General features: G+C 35.6%; 4 protein-coding genes across 5 annotated transcripts; 1 reads left to right on the forward strand and 3 right to left on the reverse strand.

Moving 5' to 3' along the window:
- LOC109359636 (pentatricopeptide repeat-containing protein At1g19720-like) lies at positions 582-7,788 on the reverse strand. Its single transcript, XM_019604335.1, is given in 7 exon segments — positions 582-1,089; positions 1,342-1,575; positions 1,700-2,065; positions 2,164-2,409; positions 2,486-3,085; positions 3,211-3,445; positions 4,929-7,788. Coding segments are annotated over 7 exon segments (4,650 nt in total). The 5' UTR covers positions 7,604-7,788; the 3' UTR covers positions 582-795.
- LOC109360240 (zinc finger CCCH domain-containing protein 66-like) lies at positions 9,162-18,311 on the reverse strand. The gene is made up of 2 exons (XM_019604968.1): positions 18,249-18,311; positions 9,162-11,559 (listed from the first exon to the last, which is right to left on the reverse strand). Exons 1-2 carry the CDS (start codon positions 18,251-18,253, stop codon positions 9,459-9,461), a joined length of 2,106 nt encoding a protein of 701 aa, XP_019460513.1. The 5' UTR covers positions 18,254-18,311; the 3' UTR covers positions 9,162-9,458.
- On the forward strand, positions 14,205-15,535 carry LOC109360242 (ribonucleoside-diphosphate reductase small chain). The gene has a single exon (XM_019604970.1). The coding sequence runs from the start codon at positions 14,390-14,392 to the stop codon at positions 15,392-15,394; it is 1,005 nt and encodes a 334-aa protein (XP_019460515.1). The 5' UTR covers positions 14,205-14,389; the 3' UTR covers positions 15,395-15,535.
- LOC109360244 (protein ELF4-LIKE 3-like) lies at positions 18,032-19,254 on the reverse strand. Of its 2 annotated transcripts, none has more exons than XM_019604972.1 (2): positions 18,576-19,254; positions 18,032-18,284 (listed from the first exon to the last, which is right to left on the reverse strand). In XM_019604972.1, exons 1-2 carry the CDS (start codon positions 19,043-19,045, stop codon positions 18,266-18,268), a joined length of 489 nt encoding a protein of 162 aa, XP_019460517.1. In that variant the 5' UTR covers positions 19,046-19,254; the 3' UTR covers positions 18,032-18,265. The 2 variants fall into 2 exon arrangements, with proteins under 2 accessions (XP_019460517.1, XP_019460518.1); XM_019604973.1 differs by having other exon boundaries at positions 18,032-18,311.

Consider the following 20,979-nt stretch of genomic DNA (forward strand, 5'->3'; position numbering starts at 1 on the left):
TTTTAGTAATGAAGATAATCAAAACAAGACTGTGTAGTGAGATGAAATACGATTTCTTACAGTCACATGATGATTTATATTGGGAAAAAAGTAGTAGGATATTTTACCTCTCATTCAATGAATGATAAACATAAGTTGAACGAATAACGACACTAAAATGAACATTTTTCTTTAATAGTTGTCAATTAATGTTACTTAAATTAATATGTTATTTTCAAACTTTGAAACAATTATATTTTTTTTTATAGTTGTTACCTAATTAACTGTAATTATAAATTGTAATTAAATGTTGTTGTCTCTTCTAAATTTTAGATCAAGATCCACTACTGTCCACAACTGATATTTAATTAGTGATGATTTTTCAAAAAAGTAATTCAAATGAATGACGAATGATGAAATGTATGTATATACATCTTTATATTGTCACGGCATAACTTTTACACTCAACTAAAAATATGATTTTTAGTGAAATGTGGTCATTATATTCTTCATTGACTCTACGTTCATGGGTGAAAGACAGAGAAGTAGAATATACTGGTGCAGCTGCAACAATTGGTAATGTACTAAGCCAGATCTTGATGTGGAAGAAAGTAACACACACATTATTACATTATACATGATTATATAACAAAAGTCTCTGTTGGTCAGAAACCCAACAATTTATGATAATTATTCAAAGAGTATAATACAAGTAACTATGTTATCATCTGATCCCACTCTTCTTATACTTGATTTCTCTTCAAATACTATTATTGCTCCAAAAATTGAAACACCCCCCATCAACACTTCTCCAAATCAAAATAGCTTGAAGAGGGACCTTGAAGTTTTGTTACTTCCAAGCCAATGTTGCATATGGACTCCAATAGCATCCAAGTATAAGCTGCTCCTACCATGGAAACCCACTACCTTTCCCTCTGTAGTATTTGAAGTGAAGTATTTCCCTACTTCCTCACCATATGGACCATACTGTCCTCTACTGGTATAAAATGTGAGTGACTTTATTATTATTATATGCTTCTCATCCTTAGTGATTGAACCATAATAGCCAGATATACAAGTCAGCACCTCATGTGGATCCTCCAGTTTTATCTAAAATCACAATAACCATTAGTCACTATAAGAATGATCAAATCTATTTTGTAGTTGTAGTTAAAGACATTTTGCATGGAAATGCTAGTTGAACTTGAGTCAAGTTATAATGTTTACTAAATAGACCAAGTTGTAATAAAGATACCATGATGATAAAGTGAAACATAACTGAAGATAAAAATGAGATAAATTCAAATTAACTAAATCCTAGACTGAGATAATGCTTTATGCCTTAATCAGTAGGAATCATACCCTATGCATGGTTTCCCCTTCTCCTCCATTACCAGTACCACCATGCTTTACAGACCATACGGATTGTCTGCTTCGGTCATACTCAATTTGAATAGAGCAGATGCCTTCTGGCCTTTTTGTCAAATAAATCTGCTGAATCCCGGAAAAGACTCCATCATCCCAAGGTCTACCTCCTTCTCCGCCCCATGGTCCTGGTCCACATGGAGCTGGTGCTTTCATCACACCATAAGAAACCTGGGAAAGCGGGGGGAAATGCATAGCATAAACCATAAAAAGAGATAACCAAAATCTTAATTGTTTTCGGTATTTTCTAAAAAGTGATCATAAAAAAAAAAGTGTGTAAATCATCAAGGAATACCTCCTCAGCTGGTGATGGTTTAGCAAGTACCAGTTTGGTAGGCCATTGAGCACTATCATTTTCAGCAGTACTTGTTTCTCTGGGGATGGTTTCCTTGCAAGGTGTTGATGGCACTATTACCTTCCCTTCTAGGACATGCACGCCAATAGCATCTAGGAACAAACCTTTTCTCCCATGAATGCCAATGATTTTACCTTCTTTCTGCTTTGTGGTGAAGTAAGTTCCTTGTTCATCCCCAAATGGTCCATACTTCCTTCTGTTGGTATGGAAAGTAAGCGATCTTATGGTTTCAGGCCCCATATACATCAGAGATCCATAGTAGCCAGTTATATGGGTCAAGACTTCATGTGGGAAATCAAAGACTATCTGCAAAATGATCAAAAAAGTTTGCTAATGGATCAATCTGATTGCCAAAAGATTATGAAGTAGAGTAAGCTAAATTTACTTGCAGGGTCATTGTTCACCTTATCATGTTTGAAACCTCCTGTTCCACCTTGTTTGCTTCCCCATATGGTCTCCCCTTCAAAATCATACAAAACTCTAATCCATACAATTCCAACATTGCGCGACAAGTTAATTTGCCTAATTCCGGTATATGATCCATCATCAAATGTATATCCACCGACTCCGCCCCAGGCCTTGTACGTGACTGCACCTTTAACCTTTGAGGGTGACTTTTCCAAATGAGATATCTGGAGTGGAGATGGATTCTAAGATCAGATTTTCAGATTTGTGAAGAAAATTAAGCAACATTTAGAAATAGATTATCCATGCAGGTTCTCATACCTTTTCTTTGTGCTCAAAGTTGTTGGGTTCTTTGATGTCAGATATCTTCTTTTCTTTGTGTTCATAGTTGTTGGGTTCTTTGATGTCAGATATCTTTTTTTCTTTGTGTTCAAATTTGATGGATTCTTTGATGTCAGATATCTTCCCTTCTCTGTGTTTGAAGTTGTTGGGTTCTGGGGTGTTCCAGGAGACATTGTTTGGAATTGGCTTACTGAAATTATCTTTCTGTTTTAGAGCAAGAACAATATCATAGTTTTGGCCCACACTTCCATGTATTATAGAATAACCACCAAAATCCTCAGTAGTGTTAGTTATGTTATTGGAATGTGCCAAAGTTTTGTGTGGATTTGGTTGTTTCAAGGGCTTCACATAGACTCCAATTGCATCTAGGTACCAACCACACCTTCCATGGAACCCAACAATCTTGACCCCAGTCATTGGGATTGAAAATTGTGTCCCTTGTTGAACACCAAATGGTCCATAAGTTTTCTTGTTACTCTGAAAACTCAGTGACCGAACAAAATTTGCCCCCCAATGAGTTAAGCTACCTTGGTATCCATGAATTGAAGTTAGGAACTCTTCTGGATAATCAAGATTGACCTGCAACAAAGTCATAAATAGTTAATTAATATAACGCATAAGTTTAGCATTACCAACTTCACCTTCATAGCTTTCCTAGGCCAATATCGCAAATTCATGTCACGGGATCGGAAGGCCTTTTTTACCTTGTCAGTTTTATGGCCTCCATTCCCACCATGTTTCATTGACCAAATAGAGCACCCTTTTTTGTCATATTCAATCTGGATGGAGTCAACTCCTGCCCCATGAGCTATCACCAACTGCCTTACTCCCGAGTATACTCCATCGTCCCAATGGGATCCTCCACTGCCTCCCCATGGCCCAACTGATTCAGGTTTCTTTGCAGAATCCTCAAAACTCTAGACAAAAAACACCATGCAACTCAAGAGTTAAAAGAATGAATAAAAAGATGTTGAACATAAGCTATGAGATAATATATGCATTGAATCCTATATAACATGAGCTGTTGTAACTTGTAAGCATGTAATACCATGTTCTGATTGTAGGAAGAGAATGATAAAAGTTTGAACAGAGAAGACGGCGAGTGAAAGCATTAAGTTGGGTCACTAGGGGAAGGCATGAGAGGAATTTATTGTAACAGAAGAGTGTATGTGGATAGGGACTTTGGATAAAAAATAATATGGGTAAGGAACTTTGCAGAAGAAGCTAATTCTGGTTGCACCATGGAGGGAAAGGATTGAAAGGCATAGAATCAGATACCCCATAGAAATAAGTTCCTTGTCTTTAGTCAAATTTTCATGCATTTTTTATAGTAAAGCTGCAAATATTTTCTTTTCACAATCTTATAAACCACTTTTACAACAAATTATTGGAGAAAAGAAAGGAATATGACATCTTCTGCTACCAGGAGCACTCAGGCATTGTTGCTTCCACAAGCACTTAGGCCATGAGTGGTGCAGCTTTCTTCGTATATACGATTTCCAAACCTTTAATAATGAATACCTGTTCATCTTTTTCTAGTCATGGCATTTGGGTTAGAATCTTAGACCATGCTTACTCATAAGATGCATAGTATTAACTATTTAGGGAAGAATCTACTATGCTTTGTGGGTACTTACTCATGCGACTGATAGTATTGTATTATTCACATAAAATTCTAAGTATACACAGTTCCACACAAACTTCAGTCGCATGCATAAAAACAAGATAAGCCCAGTTATAATAAGACAGTAAGAAATAAGTACAAAGATGTAAGGTAATGAGTCAATAATGATTAATAAAATGAGTCAATAATGATTAATAAACAAGTGGTTGATGATATACTGACAATATAAAAAACTCTTGTATTATTAATACATACATTATTTTCTCTAATTTTAAGTGTGATATTAACCCACTCAAATTGAATGATAGATACATATTTTCCTACTTAGTTCAAAGATAAGCTCACTTTTTGTGGTACATTCATATATCTTCTTGTTGGAATTTTACAACCGATGTGCACATGCATTTAAATCTTTCTTCAGGAAAGTATCACAAAATACATGCATAATAACCACATGCAGTTCTATATACTATATAATTTAGAGTTTAAAATTTATGTACTTGTAAGAGTTTTTTTACACTATCAATACATTACAACCATTCATATGCTAATCAATACATTACGAGCAAATGGTGGATGATGAGTGACAATATTAAACTCATTAGTTAAGCTGATACATGATGTGAAAAGGGGAAGCCAAAAACTTCAGTTGCGTGAAAGGTTACTTTTTGCACCCAAAAAAAAGGTTACTTTATTCATGTAGATATTGTCAAAGAATTATGTACAAAAAGAACACATATATCATATAACAAACTTCAATAATTCTAACATCATTCTTCCTCAGATCTTTTGCTCTACCAGTAATCCTTACAAGAACAGTGGCCACCTTTAAAATGGTGTAAGCAATTTGAATCGCTTAAATATATTTCACACTCATACGCCAATGACAAGTATTTGGCTGTGTCATGGCAATCTTTACACATTCTCAATTTTTTTACTATCCTTAAAACTTTAGGTGACGGATGAGAGTCTATGAAAGCAAATGCAAATGCCAGTTTCTCACTATGTACACTACCAACAGTTTCCTTCTCTTCTTCCTCAATGCAAAGTCCATTGTCAGAAATGTGTGCCTTGACATTTACAGCTATCCGTTTTAGCCAAGAATGTAGCTTGTCCAAATATGTTTTTGGCTGATCACCGACTACAAAAGTATAGACCAAATTATTCTTTTCAATCCAGCATTGCCCAACAGGTTTCTTAGCAGCCTTTTCTTGTCCCAACTTTGAAAACTTTGGAGCTTCCCAAGACTTCCCACATAAAGAATATGCCTGTGAAAGTAAATGCTGAGTTATAGTATTTCCAGGTTCCAACTGAAGCATACGTTCTCCTGCAAGGATTGCCAATCCGAATTTCCTGTGAATCCTGCTGGCAGTAAGCAAGGCACCCCATACAAAGGAATTAGGCTCAAAGGGCATGTTTTGAATTAACTCCAGTGCTTCTGCAAGCTTACCTGAACGACCAAACAAATTGACCATGGCAATATAATGTTCTACACCAGGTATAATATGAAATTCTTCACTGAGGCTGGAGAAAGCTTTCTTCCCCTCATCCACCATTCCAGCATGACCAAAAGCTGAGATAATACTTGCAAAAGTACCTCTACGTGGTTGAAGTCCTTCTTTCCCCATCTGATAAAAAATACCTAGAGCAGACACTGAACAACCATGTAAAACATAACCTGCAATTAGAGAGTTCCAACTGATGATATCTTTCAAAGATAGTCCATCAAAAATGCTTCTTGAATACAATATATTTCCTGACTTAGCATAAGTGTCAATGAATATATTTGATACAGAAAGTTCAGACACTAAGTTTCGGCGCACTGCACAACAATGAATTTCTTTCACTTTCTTCCCAAACAGTAAATTTGCACAGGCAGGAAGGATACTTAGCATTGTGACTGAGTTGGGGGCTATGCGGAAAGACTGCATCTTCCGAAACATCTGCAAGGCCCTGTCCTTTTGTCCACTTTGCAGGTAACCAGAAATTAATGAATTCCATGAGGCTGTATTTGGCTTAATTTTCCCATCTTTTTCAATCCTTTGAAAAAGATCATATGCCCGATCGTCATCGCCATTCTGCATATATCCTGTGATCATTACATTCCATGTAACAATATTAGGTGGTGAATCAGACTCTTGCATTTTCATAAACAACTCGTGGGCTTTACTGCAGAAACCAGATTGGATATATCCTCCAATAATTGAGTTCCAAGAATATACATCTCTCCTTAACATCTTATCAAAAATGCTTTGAGCATCTTCCAGACTGCCACACTTGGAATAAATATCAATCAATGAATTACCAATTAGCACATCATCAACCAAACCCATCTTAACAGCAACGGAATGAATTTCTAATCCTGTATGTATTGACTTTAAGGATGCACATGCTGAGGCTGCACTAGCAATTGTAAAACTATTGGGTTCAATCCCCGCTATAAACATCTCTTTCAACAAATTAAAAGCATGATATATCCTGCCCTTTTGAGTAAACCCAGAGATCATGGAAGTCCAAGTATACACATCTGGAGTAATCCCAAAACTCTCCATCTTCCTCATTAAATTCATTGCAATATCACAATGCCCTAATTGATTATAACTAGCAATGAGTATGTTCCATGTTACCAAACTAGGATCAATTCCTTTTTCCTGCATTGCATCAAAATAATTTTGAGCTTGTTTAATCTCACCCTTCTGGCAAAACCCTGTTATTATTGCATTCCAGGCCACACTGTCCCTCATATCCATGCTTTTGAATAACATCTTTGCACAATTCATATCTCCATATTTAGCATACACAGCCAGAATCGAATTATTTACCCGCATAGAAGAGCGCATTCCACACCGGATCACTAACGAATGTATCAATTTCACAGTTTCTATATCCTGGCACTTTCCACATGCTTGCACTATCTTCGGAATCAAAAACTCATCAGGTAAAACCCCGTCTCGCATCATGTCATAAAAGAGGTCCATGACCTCCTCCCAGCTCCGGTCTCTAGCGCAGGCACCAATCATAGCAGACCAAGTGAACAAATTTCTCTCACGCATTTCATCAAACACTTTCCGAGCCTCTTCCAAATGCCCACATTTGGCATACATGCTAACCAACTTGGTCTCCACAAAAGGGTCCACATTCCCCACTATGCCAATCCTAGCATGCAATTCCCTACCCACCAAGATGCAATCTTTATCAATGCAAGATTGCAACAAGTTCATATAAGTGAGTGGTCTTACCTTGGACCCTTGTTGAGCCATGGAGTCAAGAATTGCCACAGCCTCACTCAAAGGGCCATTAATGCAAAGCTGGTTCAAATGGGCATCCACTAATTTTGGGTGTGGCCTTTTGGTAACAGAGACATTAATGGAACTTGCATGGATCCTATGGCACTCAAAGTGGGTGGAACTGTGAGGAAGTAATGAAAGAGGAGGCCTTGATTTATTGGGTATAACAATAAGGTTTTGTTCCATTGTTTTCTCTCTCTTTGAACTGTGTTTTTCTCTCTAAATTCTCTTATCTAATAAGAAATTTTGTTTGGAAGAGATGTGAGATGAGGAAAGTGGGTGGTGGTGGTGGTGAATGAATGATCATTGAATTGATAAGAAGGTGGTGGTGGAAAAGTATCCAACTTTGGACCTATGTGGTCCGAACCAACCATAACTCAGTTTATTTAGTTGTGTGATAAAACATATGTACTTACTTGATGTTTTAAGTTAATTAGAAAATTCTATTGATTTTAATTTTTTTTATAAAAACAGAAATTAGTATTTTAATATTATTTTATGAAGTTTGATTGGTCGAGACAAACAGAAAAATTATGGAACAAGTGATCATTGTTCCAATTGGATAAGCTCTGAAAATAAATTAAATGAAAATTTCAAGATTAGTATATATATAAAATTTATAATTAAAACAAAATTACATCATTAAAAAAATTATGACATCTAAATCACTAATTGACATAATTATGTCCTAACTACTAATTAAGATCAGATAAACATTTTGTTTTTATATAATAAAAAATACATAAATAATATTATTTTTTATAAATTAATACTATATGTTTAAGATATAATTGCAAATGAATGAAATGAGAAGAAATAATTAATTTTAAAATCATGTAAATATTTTTGTAATACAAAGTATATAGAGAGATAATTGGGCTTTGCAAAAGTTATGTTTGGAAGTTTTGATTGAAGAAGTTTATAATTAAATGGAATAAGTTTAAAAAGTTAGAATTTTGCATAGTAAGGTATTATTAATCCTTGTACTACAGGAAATTAAAGAACTACTCAATTTGATGTAATCTTAGCATATAATATATATCCTACTTTAGCTACACTCTTAATGCTATAGATAATGAGTAATATACCCAATGCAAAGCAATATTTACAATCAACCAATTCTACATTTGGAACAATTATCAACAAGGAAATCTCAAATTTGTCATTGTCCAAAAAATCATTGGACAAACCAAGAGGTATAAATAAATGAAATTGTTCAGTGTCAAAGACAAAAGGTTCATAAAAGATAAGTTAAGCTTTAGACAATGCTTTTTCTTAGTGCTCCATAAACTTCTCCATTCAGAACCATAGAACCAATAAATGTAAACTTTGATTTCCAAAAAGTAACATGTAGAATCCGCAAAACAATAGGATGAGAATATATAACAAAGGAGTTTAGGAAATTCCACCTTCACATTTCACATGTGTGGGTGGACCTACGTGTTTGAATCAAATTTCCTTGTAGATTTATCAGTCCAATTATATAAGTCAATAAATTAAAATAATGAAATTTATACTGCACAGAAATAGAACCTATCTTAATTCTCAACAAAAATTCCAGAAGCACCTTAAAAGTCTTTACCTGATAGCTAAAGCCTGTGGGAGAGTAGTTAATGAAAATCTTATTCCACTACCAAAATAATTTGAATTACAATTTGTAGCACATACATTAAAATATCTACCAAACTTACTGAGAATGAAACGAATAAGCCATCAATATGTGATATGCAGATTGAAAATTGTCATTTCTTATATGAAATTATTACTCATGTTACATTGATATGGAAAGTCACTACAATGTTTAACTTTCAGCTAATGGAAAGTTAAGAACATCACTAATAACAAAAGGATCAGAAAAAAATGAAATCTATTACACTAGTTATGGGTAATTGCTGGAGCATAAAATTTGCATCCTGCTCAACTTCTATACCTTTGTTTTACAATTTGTCATCTAAATAAATTCTATAAAATTCAAAAAATATCGAATAAGTATATCATTGAGAGTTTCAAGAAGGAGCCAATCGAATAGCTATCATCGCATTCACGCCACAATCTGCTCCTGCTCCATGTACATTTGCTCAAACCAAGTTGGAACTGCATTTCTTCCATTGTGAAGATGGTATTGCAGCTGTTGTTGCTGATCTTCAGCACTGAACTGATCGGATTCCAGCAATGGATCATCCTTCACAAGTGAATGAACCCAAGACACATCCGGTTCATCAATGTTTTCAGCCAGTGTGGTTGTAGCTATCGTTAAAGGAGTAATGCTGCTTTGGAATCCAAAGGAAGCATATTTCCTCAGTTTATTCAGCCCTTCTCCGTTTATGGCCCAGTCTAGTTTTCCATCAGGGGAACCCCAATCAGAAAAGGTATGCTTTGCTGCTTCAGGGGTAAAAGGGGAAGGAAACTCAGAATGTCGATTCACCACACTACACTCGATAAAGCTCCGGCTCCATTTTGAAGAGGCAGCTGTTCTTGGATTCATAGACACAGAGGCCACTGCACCAGATTGATCACCCCTAAAGGGTGGTGACCCGATCACATTTGAATAGCATTGAGGCTGCTGGGTCACATTCTGATGCATCTGGATTCCAGTTGGAGATTGTAACGGAGATCCTGCACCGTCAAGTGACATTCCATGGAACTTAGGCAAAATTGGTGGATCAATTGACCCAAAAATGTCGTCAAGGTTAGTAGGCTTCACTTCAGAGAGCCTATTTAATTGGCCAGCATGATCACCAAAAGAAACAGGAAAAGATGGACTATTAGGCATGGAATTTTTCCAGTTAGAAGGGGCAGAAAGACTAGATATTTCATCCATCATTAGCTGCTGCCTAACTCTATGATTTTCAACTTCAATCAATTTAATATCTAAATTAATATCTCTAGCAGTTAATGCAGTCTTCAATCTACTCTTCGGAAGCTGCAGGGTAGGGGCTGCAACATTATGTTGAGTCTGCCACATGGCTCCAACGATAGGAGAAGATGCTCCACATGGACTTAAAGGTGGTGTTGATGAAGGTGGCGTAATGACAGATGGAGAACTGAGAGCGATTGGTCTAACTGAACCCATCTCCAAAGAAGTGGTAGATGAATATGATCTGAGAGAGGGAATAGCAGAGCCAGTAGAAGCATACAAGGGGCGAAGCTCCTCAAGCTTATGAGCAAAGAAGCAAACTCTTCTCGTGCATGCACTCTCATCCTTACAAAGCCGTGTCCGGTACTGGGCAGGGTGAAGCCAACACTCAAAAATACCATGTGCATACTCACAGGCATCCCCCTTGCTGCACGATCCCATCCGAAACTCGGGGCAAGGGACACAGCTATAAGGATATTTCCTTGGATCACGCCGCCTTGCATTCTCCCCTGGGTGGACAAAAGGGCATTCGGTCCAATCGTGAGGGTAAGCCCTTGAACAAGGTTTCACTTTGAATGTATACATCCTAAACTCATCGGTACTGTACATCCCATTCTTTATGTCTGGAAGGGAGAGATCAACAGGATAGCCTTTTTTCTCAGTCTCATCTTTAGAAGCACGAGGTGTGTTCGCATCTTGCCTTTGCTGTTCCTCAATTTGGCCTACTATCTCCTCAAATGTAAGACATGCCTGATCAGTACCATACGCACCTTCCAGCAAGGCTTGCAGTATCCTTTTCCTTGAATTGAAGATGGAATTAGCCACAGAGACAATCAAGTCACGGGGTCGGTTACCATTGGCATCAACAGCATTAACATCTGCAGATGCATCAAGCAAGAGCTTGACAACTTCAAGGGATGCAGGGGAATCACCAGCAACGGCACAATGAAGAGCAGTAGCCCCATCGGACCCAGTAACCCGGTTAACATCAACACGACCTGTTCTAAGAATATAAGTCAAAACACCTTGGCTTCCAAACATAGAAGCAATCATGAGAGGAGTCCTTGCTTCATAACCCACTTTGTTTGAGCCTACCCTCCTTCCATACCACAACCCCACCCCATCAATGTCGTGATCCTCCTTTTCGACCACATCTTTGAAACCAACTAGATCATCAGCAGCTGAAAATTCAAGCAAGGCAGAAATTTTATGGTGCAGCTCTTCTTGTCTTCCATACTCATCCTCCATAACCAAGCCAAATTCAGAGGTTTTACTATTGGTACCACTGCACATGGAAATATCTTCTCTTTAGGCCTTAGTAGAATCTGAAAAATCACAAGAAAAAATATGTTCAAGATACTATTTTGGCACACATGGTATCTCACATTTAAAGAACATAAAATCCAATTCAGTATAACAAAAAATAAAATCAAGGGCAGATTCTCCACATCTATGGGATGCTGGTTACTGTTGAGCAAACTAACCATTTGGAAAGTTACAGAATCATGAATCACCATGAAAATTGCAGCAAGCAAGCATTAGTTTTGAAATTGCAACAAGCATTGATTTAACAGAAAAACGTTCACTTTTTTAGTTATTTATAGTGAACCAAAATTACAAAAAAAAAAAAACAGTATGAATCAGGTAACCGAGAAAACAAGAAATAGTTAAAACACAAACAAAATAACAAAAACAACCTGCCATTTATTCCTATCACGATGAAATAAAAATCTTATTTTTCTTAATGGGGTCCATTTAATTTTCCTCCATAATCAACACTTTAGGCCAAAAACATCATTTTTCTATAAATTCCTTAGCAAACAAGGAAAAAAACATAACAATTTCAAAGACTAATAATGAATGTTCCATATTTAAATTAAAACTCAAAGAAGCATACCTTAAAATACAAACACACAAAGCAAATAAGAACCACCTTAGCTAAGCTGATCAAGCAACATAGGCTCTTCAGTTTCTCCTTGCTTTTAAAACTACAAAACTTGCAAAACTTTTTAGAAAGAGAGAGAAAGTAAAAAACATTTCTTTGTCTCCTTTATTGTTATTATTCTATTCATTTCAATATTATATCTTTATTGTTAAGGTCAAAAAGTGGAACCCACCTAGCTGCCACACCAATCACTAGATCCTCTTCTGCTTCACCAAATCCATTTATTCTGATTTTATTCAAACAAATACACAAGGAAGAATCAGATGTTTTCTATTTTTTCTTTATAAAATGACTAATTTTTCAGAACTTTTTTTCTTTCTATAAAATCAAAAGTTGTGTTTACATCACAACACACAATATGTCTTACCAGAAATTTAATGACCATCTTATATGAGTGACATAGAAATAGTATGTGAGACAAAACTCTGTACTAAAGATAAACCGAATTATATTATTAATATCTCAAAGTCGAAGCTTTTAATTAAACTATATTATATTTTCATAGATTTATTAAAGCTTAGTGTAAATAATTACTTTTTATCTTCTAACTATATTCAAACATTACATTAGACAATTAATTGTGGTTTAGCAAATGGTAAATACATTCAACTAGTAACAAAAAATGACAAATGTTAAGAAACTACAGACGAAAGTTCTTTTAAATTGATTTTTTTTTACTTTTAATATTTTTATTTTTTGACCATACAAAGTTTTTGACTCAAAAAAGGAAAATGAGAAATCGTAGACGTAATGAAATTTGAATTCAGATGGTTATGTTTTATAGATCACATACAAAAGCTCAACTATTAACTATCAAATGTTACTATTGTTATTCCACGATAGAGGTACAATACATCTTTAAAACTTAGATAGAAGTGAAGTAAATAGGTTGAACCATATTTATTATGATAATCTGATTAGTTAAAGAAAACTTTTGACTAAATTTATTTCTCTAACTTTTTATGCAAGATATATATTTTGAGGTAATTTTATTCCAGTATAGAATATTCAAGCAAAAGTTTAATATTCATGCACTGTTAGTATAATAGATAATATGATGTATGTGTATGAATCTTTACACAAGAGTTGATAGATTTTATACTCTTTATAAGCAAAACTTGAAGATACCAATGTCAACTTTGTTGTAATTGGCAGTCCATAAGTATAAGACTGATAGATGAGCATTGGGCCTGAACCCATAGTGTAGACTTTACGGTCTAGCCGAAAATGAAATCGCAAATGCAATAGCGTACTCCTAACTCTTTTAGTTTCAATTCTCAAATGCCGCCAACTCAAATTTCCCATTCAAACTCTATTCAATTTAAATATTTTAAACAAATTATCTCCATTCCATATTTACCCCTTCTAAATCTTTTCAAAAATTAAATACGCTGCTCTTTTTTAATGGGACTGAATCTCTCGTTCCTTTCGGATTAAATGTCAAGTTTGTTTTTCCCAATCTAATATCTTTTACCAATTCAAACTAATTATCTTATTATAGTAGAATATTTACGAACATTAATTTTTTCTCTCAACAATTAATCAATACACTTTTTCGTAATTAAATATCCAAATCTGCCAATATAAACAGAAGAATTTGACACCAATTCAATACTTAAAAATAATAATGTCAAATTTAAAACTATTAATATCGGTCAATATATGCTTAGTGTAATAAGCAAAGTTAAGCGTACCAAATAAAAGCAAAGTTATATATATTATGTATTCTAAGAAATTTAATTACCATTACTAAATCATTTATTATTTATATTACTTATTTGAAGAAATAATGATAATTAAATATAAGTTATATATAATATATTAACTTGATAGAACTCTTAATACTTATATTTTTTCATAAGTTTTTAGAAGGTCCTCATGCTATAACAATACCCCATTATTTAATAATATTTTTTGAAAGGATGAGTAAGAGAAGAGATGTGAAAACGACATTTAGATATTTAGTCCATATCATATCCCCAAATCTTGTTCTGCAAGCTCTGCAAAAACGCACACCAAATTTCAAATCACCCGCCCTATTTTCAATCACATTTCAAAACCCTCTCTTCCCCCAACCCTCTATTTAAACCCCTCACCCCTTCTTCACCAAAACAATAAAACCACTTCTTCCTCAATCCATTCCTTTTCCAATTTCAAAACCCTAATCAAAATGCCTTCAATCTCTTCTTCAATATCAGAGGAGCCACTTCTGGCTCCAAATCCAGACCGTTTTTGCATGTTTCCAATTCAATACCCTCAGATCTGGGAGATGTATAAGAAAGCCGAAGCATCTTTCTGGACCGCCGAGGAAGTTGATCTTTCTCAGGACGTCCGCCACTGGGAGAACCTCACCGACGGCGAACGCCACTTTGTCAAACACGTCCTCGCTTTCTTCGCCGCCTCTGACGGTATCGTTCTTGAAAACCTTGCCGGAAGGTTTATGACTGAAATCCAAGTCGCTGAGGCGCGTGCTTTCTACGGATTCCAAATTGCTATTGAAAATATCCATTCTGAGATGTACAGTCTCCTTCTTGAAACATATATCAAGGATTCGGCTGATAAAAACCGTTTGTTCCACGCGGTTGAAACAATCCCTTGTGTTGCGAGGAAAGCTGAGTGGGCGTTACGTTGGATCGATGGTTCAGAATCCTTCGCTGAGCGCCTTGTTGCGTTTGCTTGTGTTGAAGGAATTTTCTTCTCTGGAAGCTTCTGTGCTATATTCTGGCTTAAGAAGAGAGGTCTTATGCCTGGACTTACCTTCTCAAACGAGTTGATATCGCGAGATGAAGGGCTTCATTGTGATTTCGCTTGCTTGTTGTACTCTCTAATGAAGAATAAGCTTTCAGAGGAGCGTGTGAAGGGGATTGTGCGTGATGCTGTGGAGATAGAGAGGGAGTTTGTTTGTGACGCACTTCCATGTGCGTTGGTTGGGATGAATGGGGTTTTGATGAGTCAATATATTGAGTTTGTTGCGGATAGGTTATTGGGTGCGCTTGGGTGTGGTAAGGTGTATGATGTGCAGAACCCGTTTGATTGGATGGAACTAATTTCGCTTCAAGGGAAGACTAATTTCTTTGAGAAGAGGGTTGGTGATTATCAGAAAGCTTCTGTTATGTCTAGCTTGAACGGTGGTGATGGTGGTGCACATGTCTTCAAAATGGATGAAGATTTTTAGTTAGTTAATTCATATTAAGATTCTTGTATTAATTTTTTACTGGTATCTAATATCTAATGTTATGTGTAACGTTTTAGCTTGAGAAGTTATATAAAGCATAAATTATCTATTGTTGAATTCAATTAAGAATTTGAGACCGTAGGTTAATTTTTGTTATTGTTGGAAATAGATTTCAACTCTTGAGGAGATCGTCTGGTCACTGATAATGGAAATGAAATCCCTTTAACTAATGATGTTGGTGGGCTTCTTTTATTTAGTTAAGTGACAATAGGAGATGTGTTTCAAGTTTCAACCATCGTCTTTTCTTTATGCAATTTTTCTGAAAAGAACTGCTAGACTTGAATGCAATAGTAATACTTGAATGTAAAAACTTGAAAGAAAAAAGTACAACAGCGGAAGGAACTAGCGTTATTGTGATACAAAACTTGCAAACTAACTTTAAGGTAATCATATTATGGACAGACAAAAAAATATTTATTTGTCTAGTAGGTATAATAGAGAAAACTATACATTCTTTAACCATGGATATTAGGTGCCCATATTCTACATTTTACAAATGACTATATTTTAATTCTAGTTGGAAGGCATACTCCAGGACCTTGTTCTTTTACAAAAATGGCTTCACAGTTAACCAGTTTCATGACTCACTGAACCGCAGGGTGGTTGGTATAATGGTATCTCTGCTGTGCTTCAATGAAGCTTCTATGAAGAACACCTCCGACCCAATCATCCATTGAATTTTTCTTGCCTGATAACCAAGCAGCTGCAAGTATTTGTGTCATTATCTCAATCAATTTCTAGCTGAGACCGGCCTGTTTACAGAACCAAATCTACCAAGTCACTTCCAATCACTGACCCATGTCAACCCTGAAAGTTGTAAATTCCATGTCCACCTAAGCACAGCCAGTGTACTAGAGAATTTTGACTTCATGGAAGATTAAAACAAGTTAGCAGACCCATATTTAGGTTAAAAGGCAACTGCTTTTCGACATAATCTAGCTTCATCTTTTCCTCCAGGAGTGGGCATCTTGAGTTTCTAGAGGTTTACTTGTTCCACAATTTACTTAAAAAACACCACTCAAGTATCTGCAATATTTTATATGCCAATGCTTTCCAGGAAATTGTTAAAAGATTTTATTGTTAGATCACAAGCTAATTTGGTTGTCATTGTCAACCCTTTGCGAGACAAACCAAATAAATGAGAAGCAACCAAAGTAGCCGTGTGATATGAGATTGTGATTGACCCAGTGGTTGTTGGGCATGAAAAGCAAATTAAGCATAAATTATTCAGTCCTATCACTCCTATGAAATCACTCACAACTCCAAGTAATTCCCTATATTCAAAATATATTATGCCTCTATACCTCCAGGATTCCAATAACTTTTGCATGATATTGTTCTAGTTGGAAACTTGAAAGAGGAATTCAATAGGAAGCTAGAAATGTGAAGGTTTAGAAGCATACGACTTTCGCATAAGTCAATCATACATCAAGATTGAGAAATTGAGAGATGTAAACCATAGATTCATGCGGGTTGATGAAATGCAAAGTACTTCAGGATTGAGTGCATTAAGGGGAAAGTTTGAGTATCTCTAATTGTAGAAAAGATAGTAGAATTGTGATTTAGATGGTTTGAGCAAGCGTGAAGGAGACTCTTAGAAGTTTCGGTAAGGAGAGTAAATTAAATGAAGGTTAGTTCATTTCCTAGAGGTGAAGATAGACCAATAAAAACTATAGACAAAACGATTAGGAAAAATTTAGAGATCAACACTTTATTAATGGATATGATAGAGTATTATGATATCGTTCGACTTATGTAGCCGACCACACCTAGTGGGACTAACGTTTGGTTGTTATTGGTATTGAATAAATTTTTGGAATTCATTCCTCAGTGTGTGAATTTCACGCATGGCAGACAGCAAACATTGAAGGCCGACAGGCCTTACTGAATTCAGAGCACCTCTAATTCATCATAACTCTGGATTTTTGCTTCAGTGCCTGAAGTGCACAACTTGTCTCAATATGAGTCCTAATGAAATGCTATTTACTCAGATATACCACAACATACTCCACTTAAATGGAACATGCCAAGTAATGCAACAGCATGAGTATCAGATTATATCAGATAAATTTTGCTCATCATCCATAAAAGTTGGGCAGCAAAGTGTCAGCAAGATTAAAAAGTGTGTTAAAATGAGAATGCCGAAGAGTAGATGTACAAAATCTATCTGGGAAAAAGTGAGACCATAACCTGTAGAGGATAATATTACAGAAGCTTTGGTCAGGTCAGGTGAGAGGAAACCAGTAAGAGGTGCCAATTAGGAAAGTGGATTATGTGAAAGATAAAATTCATTGAAAGGGTTAAAGGAAGATCTACGAAAGCCTTAAGTGGAACCTTTTTTGTAAAAAAAAAGTAAATGGTTTTAAATTTGTTTCTTAGGGACCAAATTCTATCTAGTGGAGTAAGATTTTTATTGTTGTAGTTTTTCTCAGCATCCCAGGCCCCAGTTTGGCATCTAAAGATCTTAGGTACACAACAACAACAATAATAACAACAAAGCAACAATGAGGGCCATGATTTTTACCATGTTAAACTTGATGTCATAGGTAGTTTAAGACGAAAGAGGACTAAACTATATGTTTTGTTCTATTTTTTTTGGCTCCATTCCACCCCTTCAATGGGACAAGAATGTTTACTATGTTGTCATATTATTTGTTCATGAAATCCACCAAAAACACATAATTTCTGATTATCCCTATTCTAATATGTCTACCAAACTAAACCATAGGTTTAATCTTGTTCCAGGTCCAGTGGGCCTCCTTTACCAAAAAGAAATCAAATACAACATAAATACCTCATATCTGCAGGTGGTTAATGTAGGGATGCAGTGCTGCAGCCATGAATTCAATCAACCATCCTTACAATAAAGAAAATTCCACATAAACACAAACCGATAATGAACAGAGGCAATTGAAAATTATCAAAATCAACACTCCACTGACACATGAAATTGAAACCAAACTCCATACATACCAAATGACACTGCCACATACACAATCCTAACACAGTAGTACAGGACTAGTTATTTCAATTTTCATCACAATCCACTCTACACACCACAATGACAATCACATTCATATCATTTCATATTATCATATAATATAAGGTAACAAAGAATTACTCCGATTTCTCTGACACAGGCTCCGCAACGTCCTCCACCTTGTTATCATCCTCGTCATTGCCGTCACCATCTCCATCGCTATTCTTACGCTTCGCGGTTGCAGGAGCAAAACCTCGCTGCTGACTAACACTGTTTGAGAAACTGCTCGATAAATCAGAGTAAATAGAAAGAACCTTTGAGATGTTACTGTTAATCTTCTGAATCAAGCCAACGTTCTTCGCCATGTTATCTGGAATCTTCGACTCATGGTTTCTGTTCACTTCCTCGATAAGCACACGGTTCTGATCTAGCACCGATTGCGCTTGCCGGAAATTCCGGCTCAGCGTGTTCCAAGCCTCGCCATCACATTCCTCGTCATCATCGGATTCTTCATCCCCGCCGCCACGTCCGACGTCACCGGTACATTCTCCGGAGGCCTTTGTCCGATTGTTGAGCCAGTCAGGCTTTGATTTCACGGCGGTTTCGTCCATCGCCTCGCGAATATGAAGAGCGTTCAAACATTCAGAGGACACAGTCCTTTCTTTGTATACAGAGAGATTTGAAGGCTTAGGAAAGAGTTGTATAAGTTGTGGCACTCTTGATTTTGGAAGTCATTGACCTTGGTAATAGAAAATGGCGGTTACTGCGGTGACATTGGTGGCTGTGAAATGACGGTCAAATGAGAGTGGCGAATAATGATTGAGGGAAGGGCCGACAACGAACCAAATCAAATTAGTATTTGTTCGAAACATGATTCGTTATTTACCTTGATAAATTTGGTTTACAAAGAGCTTGTTAAATAAATGAGTTAGAGTTGAATATAGTTCGACTCCTTTAGTTCATAACTCAGTATATATATAAATTAAATTTTGAGTTTATTATGACTCATGCATTATTTTTCTATATTTATCATCATTTTGTGTATAAACAATATTATATTTATATATGTAAAACTTTTTTTGCAATATTTTTTTCAAAATTTAATTAATTATTCGAGTTGTCTACATTCAAGTTGAACCGAACAGTTTGTGAACTTTAACCGAGCCGAACTCGAGATAAAATAATAACTCGTATCAAACTCGAGTCGAATTTCGAACTGAACTAATCCTTATCGAGCTAAACTGAGCCGAGCTCTGATTTGGCTCGGTCCGGCTCGTTTCCGGCTCTAATAGGTTCAGTCTGTCACTGAGTTGAATGACGGGCGGTGATTTTATAATCATTAATTAAATATCTTCCGTCCTTGCTGGTATTTTATAAGAATAAAGTATTAGAAAATAAATATCTTCAAGCTGAGACAGACAGTTGATCGAATCGGACGGCTGGAGTGAAATGATAATGCAACACTAAAATGCTGGTATTTTTTAGGGCCAACCCACATGCTTAAGTAATTTATTTGTATCTTAAGTTGAGATAGTTTATTTGTATGATAAAATATTAAATTAAGATTTGGTGAAAAGTTGATGACATTTAGACAAGTTGACATGATAATTTTTTGGGGAGAAGATGATATTCATATATCTTCACTAGTCGAATGAAATAGAGTGAATAGATTAATTTCGTGCTCTTAAAAGATTCATTCAAAACACATATAGGTCTACAACTCAACAATATAGATTGGGAAGCACCCCAAGAAAATACATTGGGTATCTCAATTCTCAAACCCCATCCCAATAGTAAACCAATATTTATAAGGCATATTAAGATGTTCACTCTTGAGAGAAGTTATTTGGAATAAAGTCTTGACATGTTTATTAAATATTTATATATCAATATTAATTTTAATAGATTTAGTAGTTATACATCAGTATTACATGTATATAGCGAGAAAATAGTTACTGAGGATGTGCATATGTATACCCAGAAATAACTTTTTACCCTTAAATCCAATGACTCATAACCCACAAATGACAAACTCAATAAATATGTTGTTCTCGGATTTTTTGCACTGAGCTAACATAATTGTTGCTCCTCCTACTCTCCAATCATATGTTTGTATATTAGTAATGTAAAAGTTTTTTATATCAACAGAATATTATATATCATTCATATATTAATTATCAATTACTAATAACTCTTAAATAAAAATAACAATGATTATAAACTTTACACCAATATTAAACTGATATATATAAATACTTTTTAAATGTTACATCCATGGTTATTAGGACCGGACCGGACGGTCCAACCGGTTGTGTGTGCGGTTCGTGTTATCCACTGAGCCGGAATCCCTCTCAGACCGGTTCTGGCCGTCTTTAATCCGGTCTAACCTGGTTAGACCGAGAAAACTCGGAATAACCCGGATGGTTAGACCGGCCGGTCCAACTATTTAAAGAAGACAGAATTTGAAATCGCAAAACAAAATGGTAAAACTAAGAGAAGGTCACGAACATAACTAGGAAAGAAGAAATAGAGAAATTAGAAAATC

The sequence above is a fragment of the Lupinus angustifolius genome, chromosome LG11 (genome assembly GCF_001865875.1).
Source record: "Lupinus angustifolius cultivar Tanjil chromosome LG11, LupAngTanjil_v1.0, whole genome shotgun sequence".
Classification (NCBI taxonomy): Eukaryota; Viridiplantae; Streptophyta; class Magnoliopsida; order Fabales; family Fabaceae; genus Lupinus; species Lupinus angustifolius.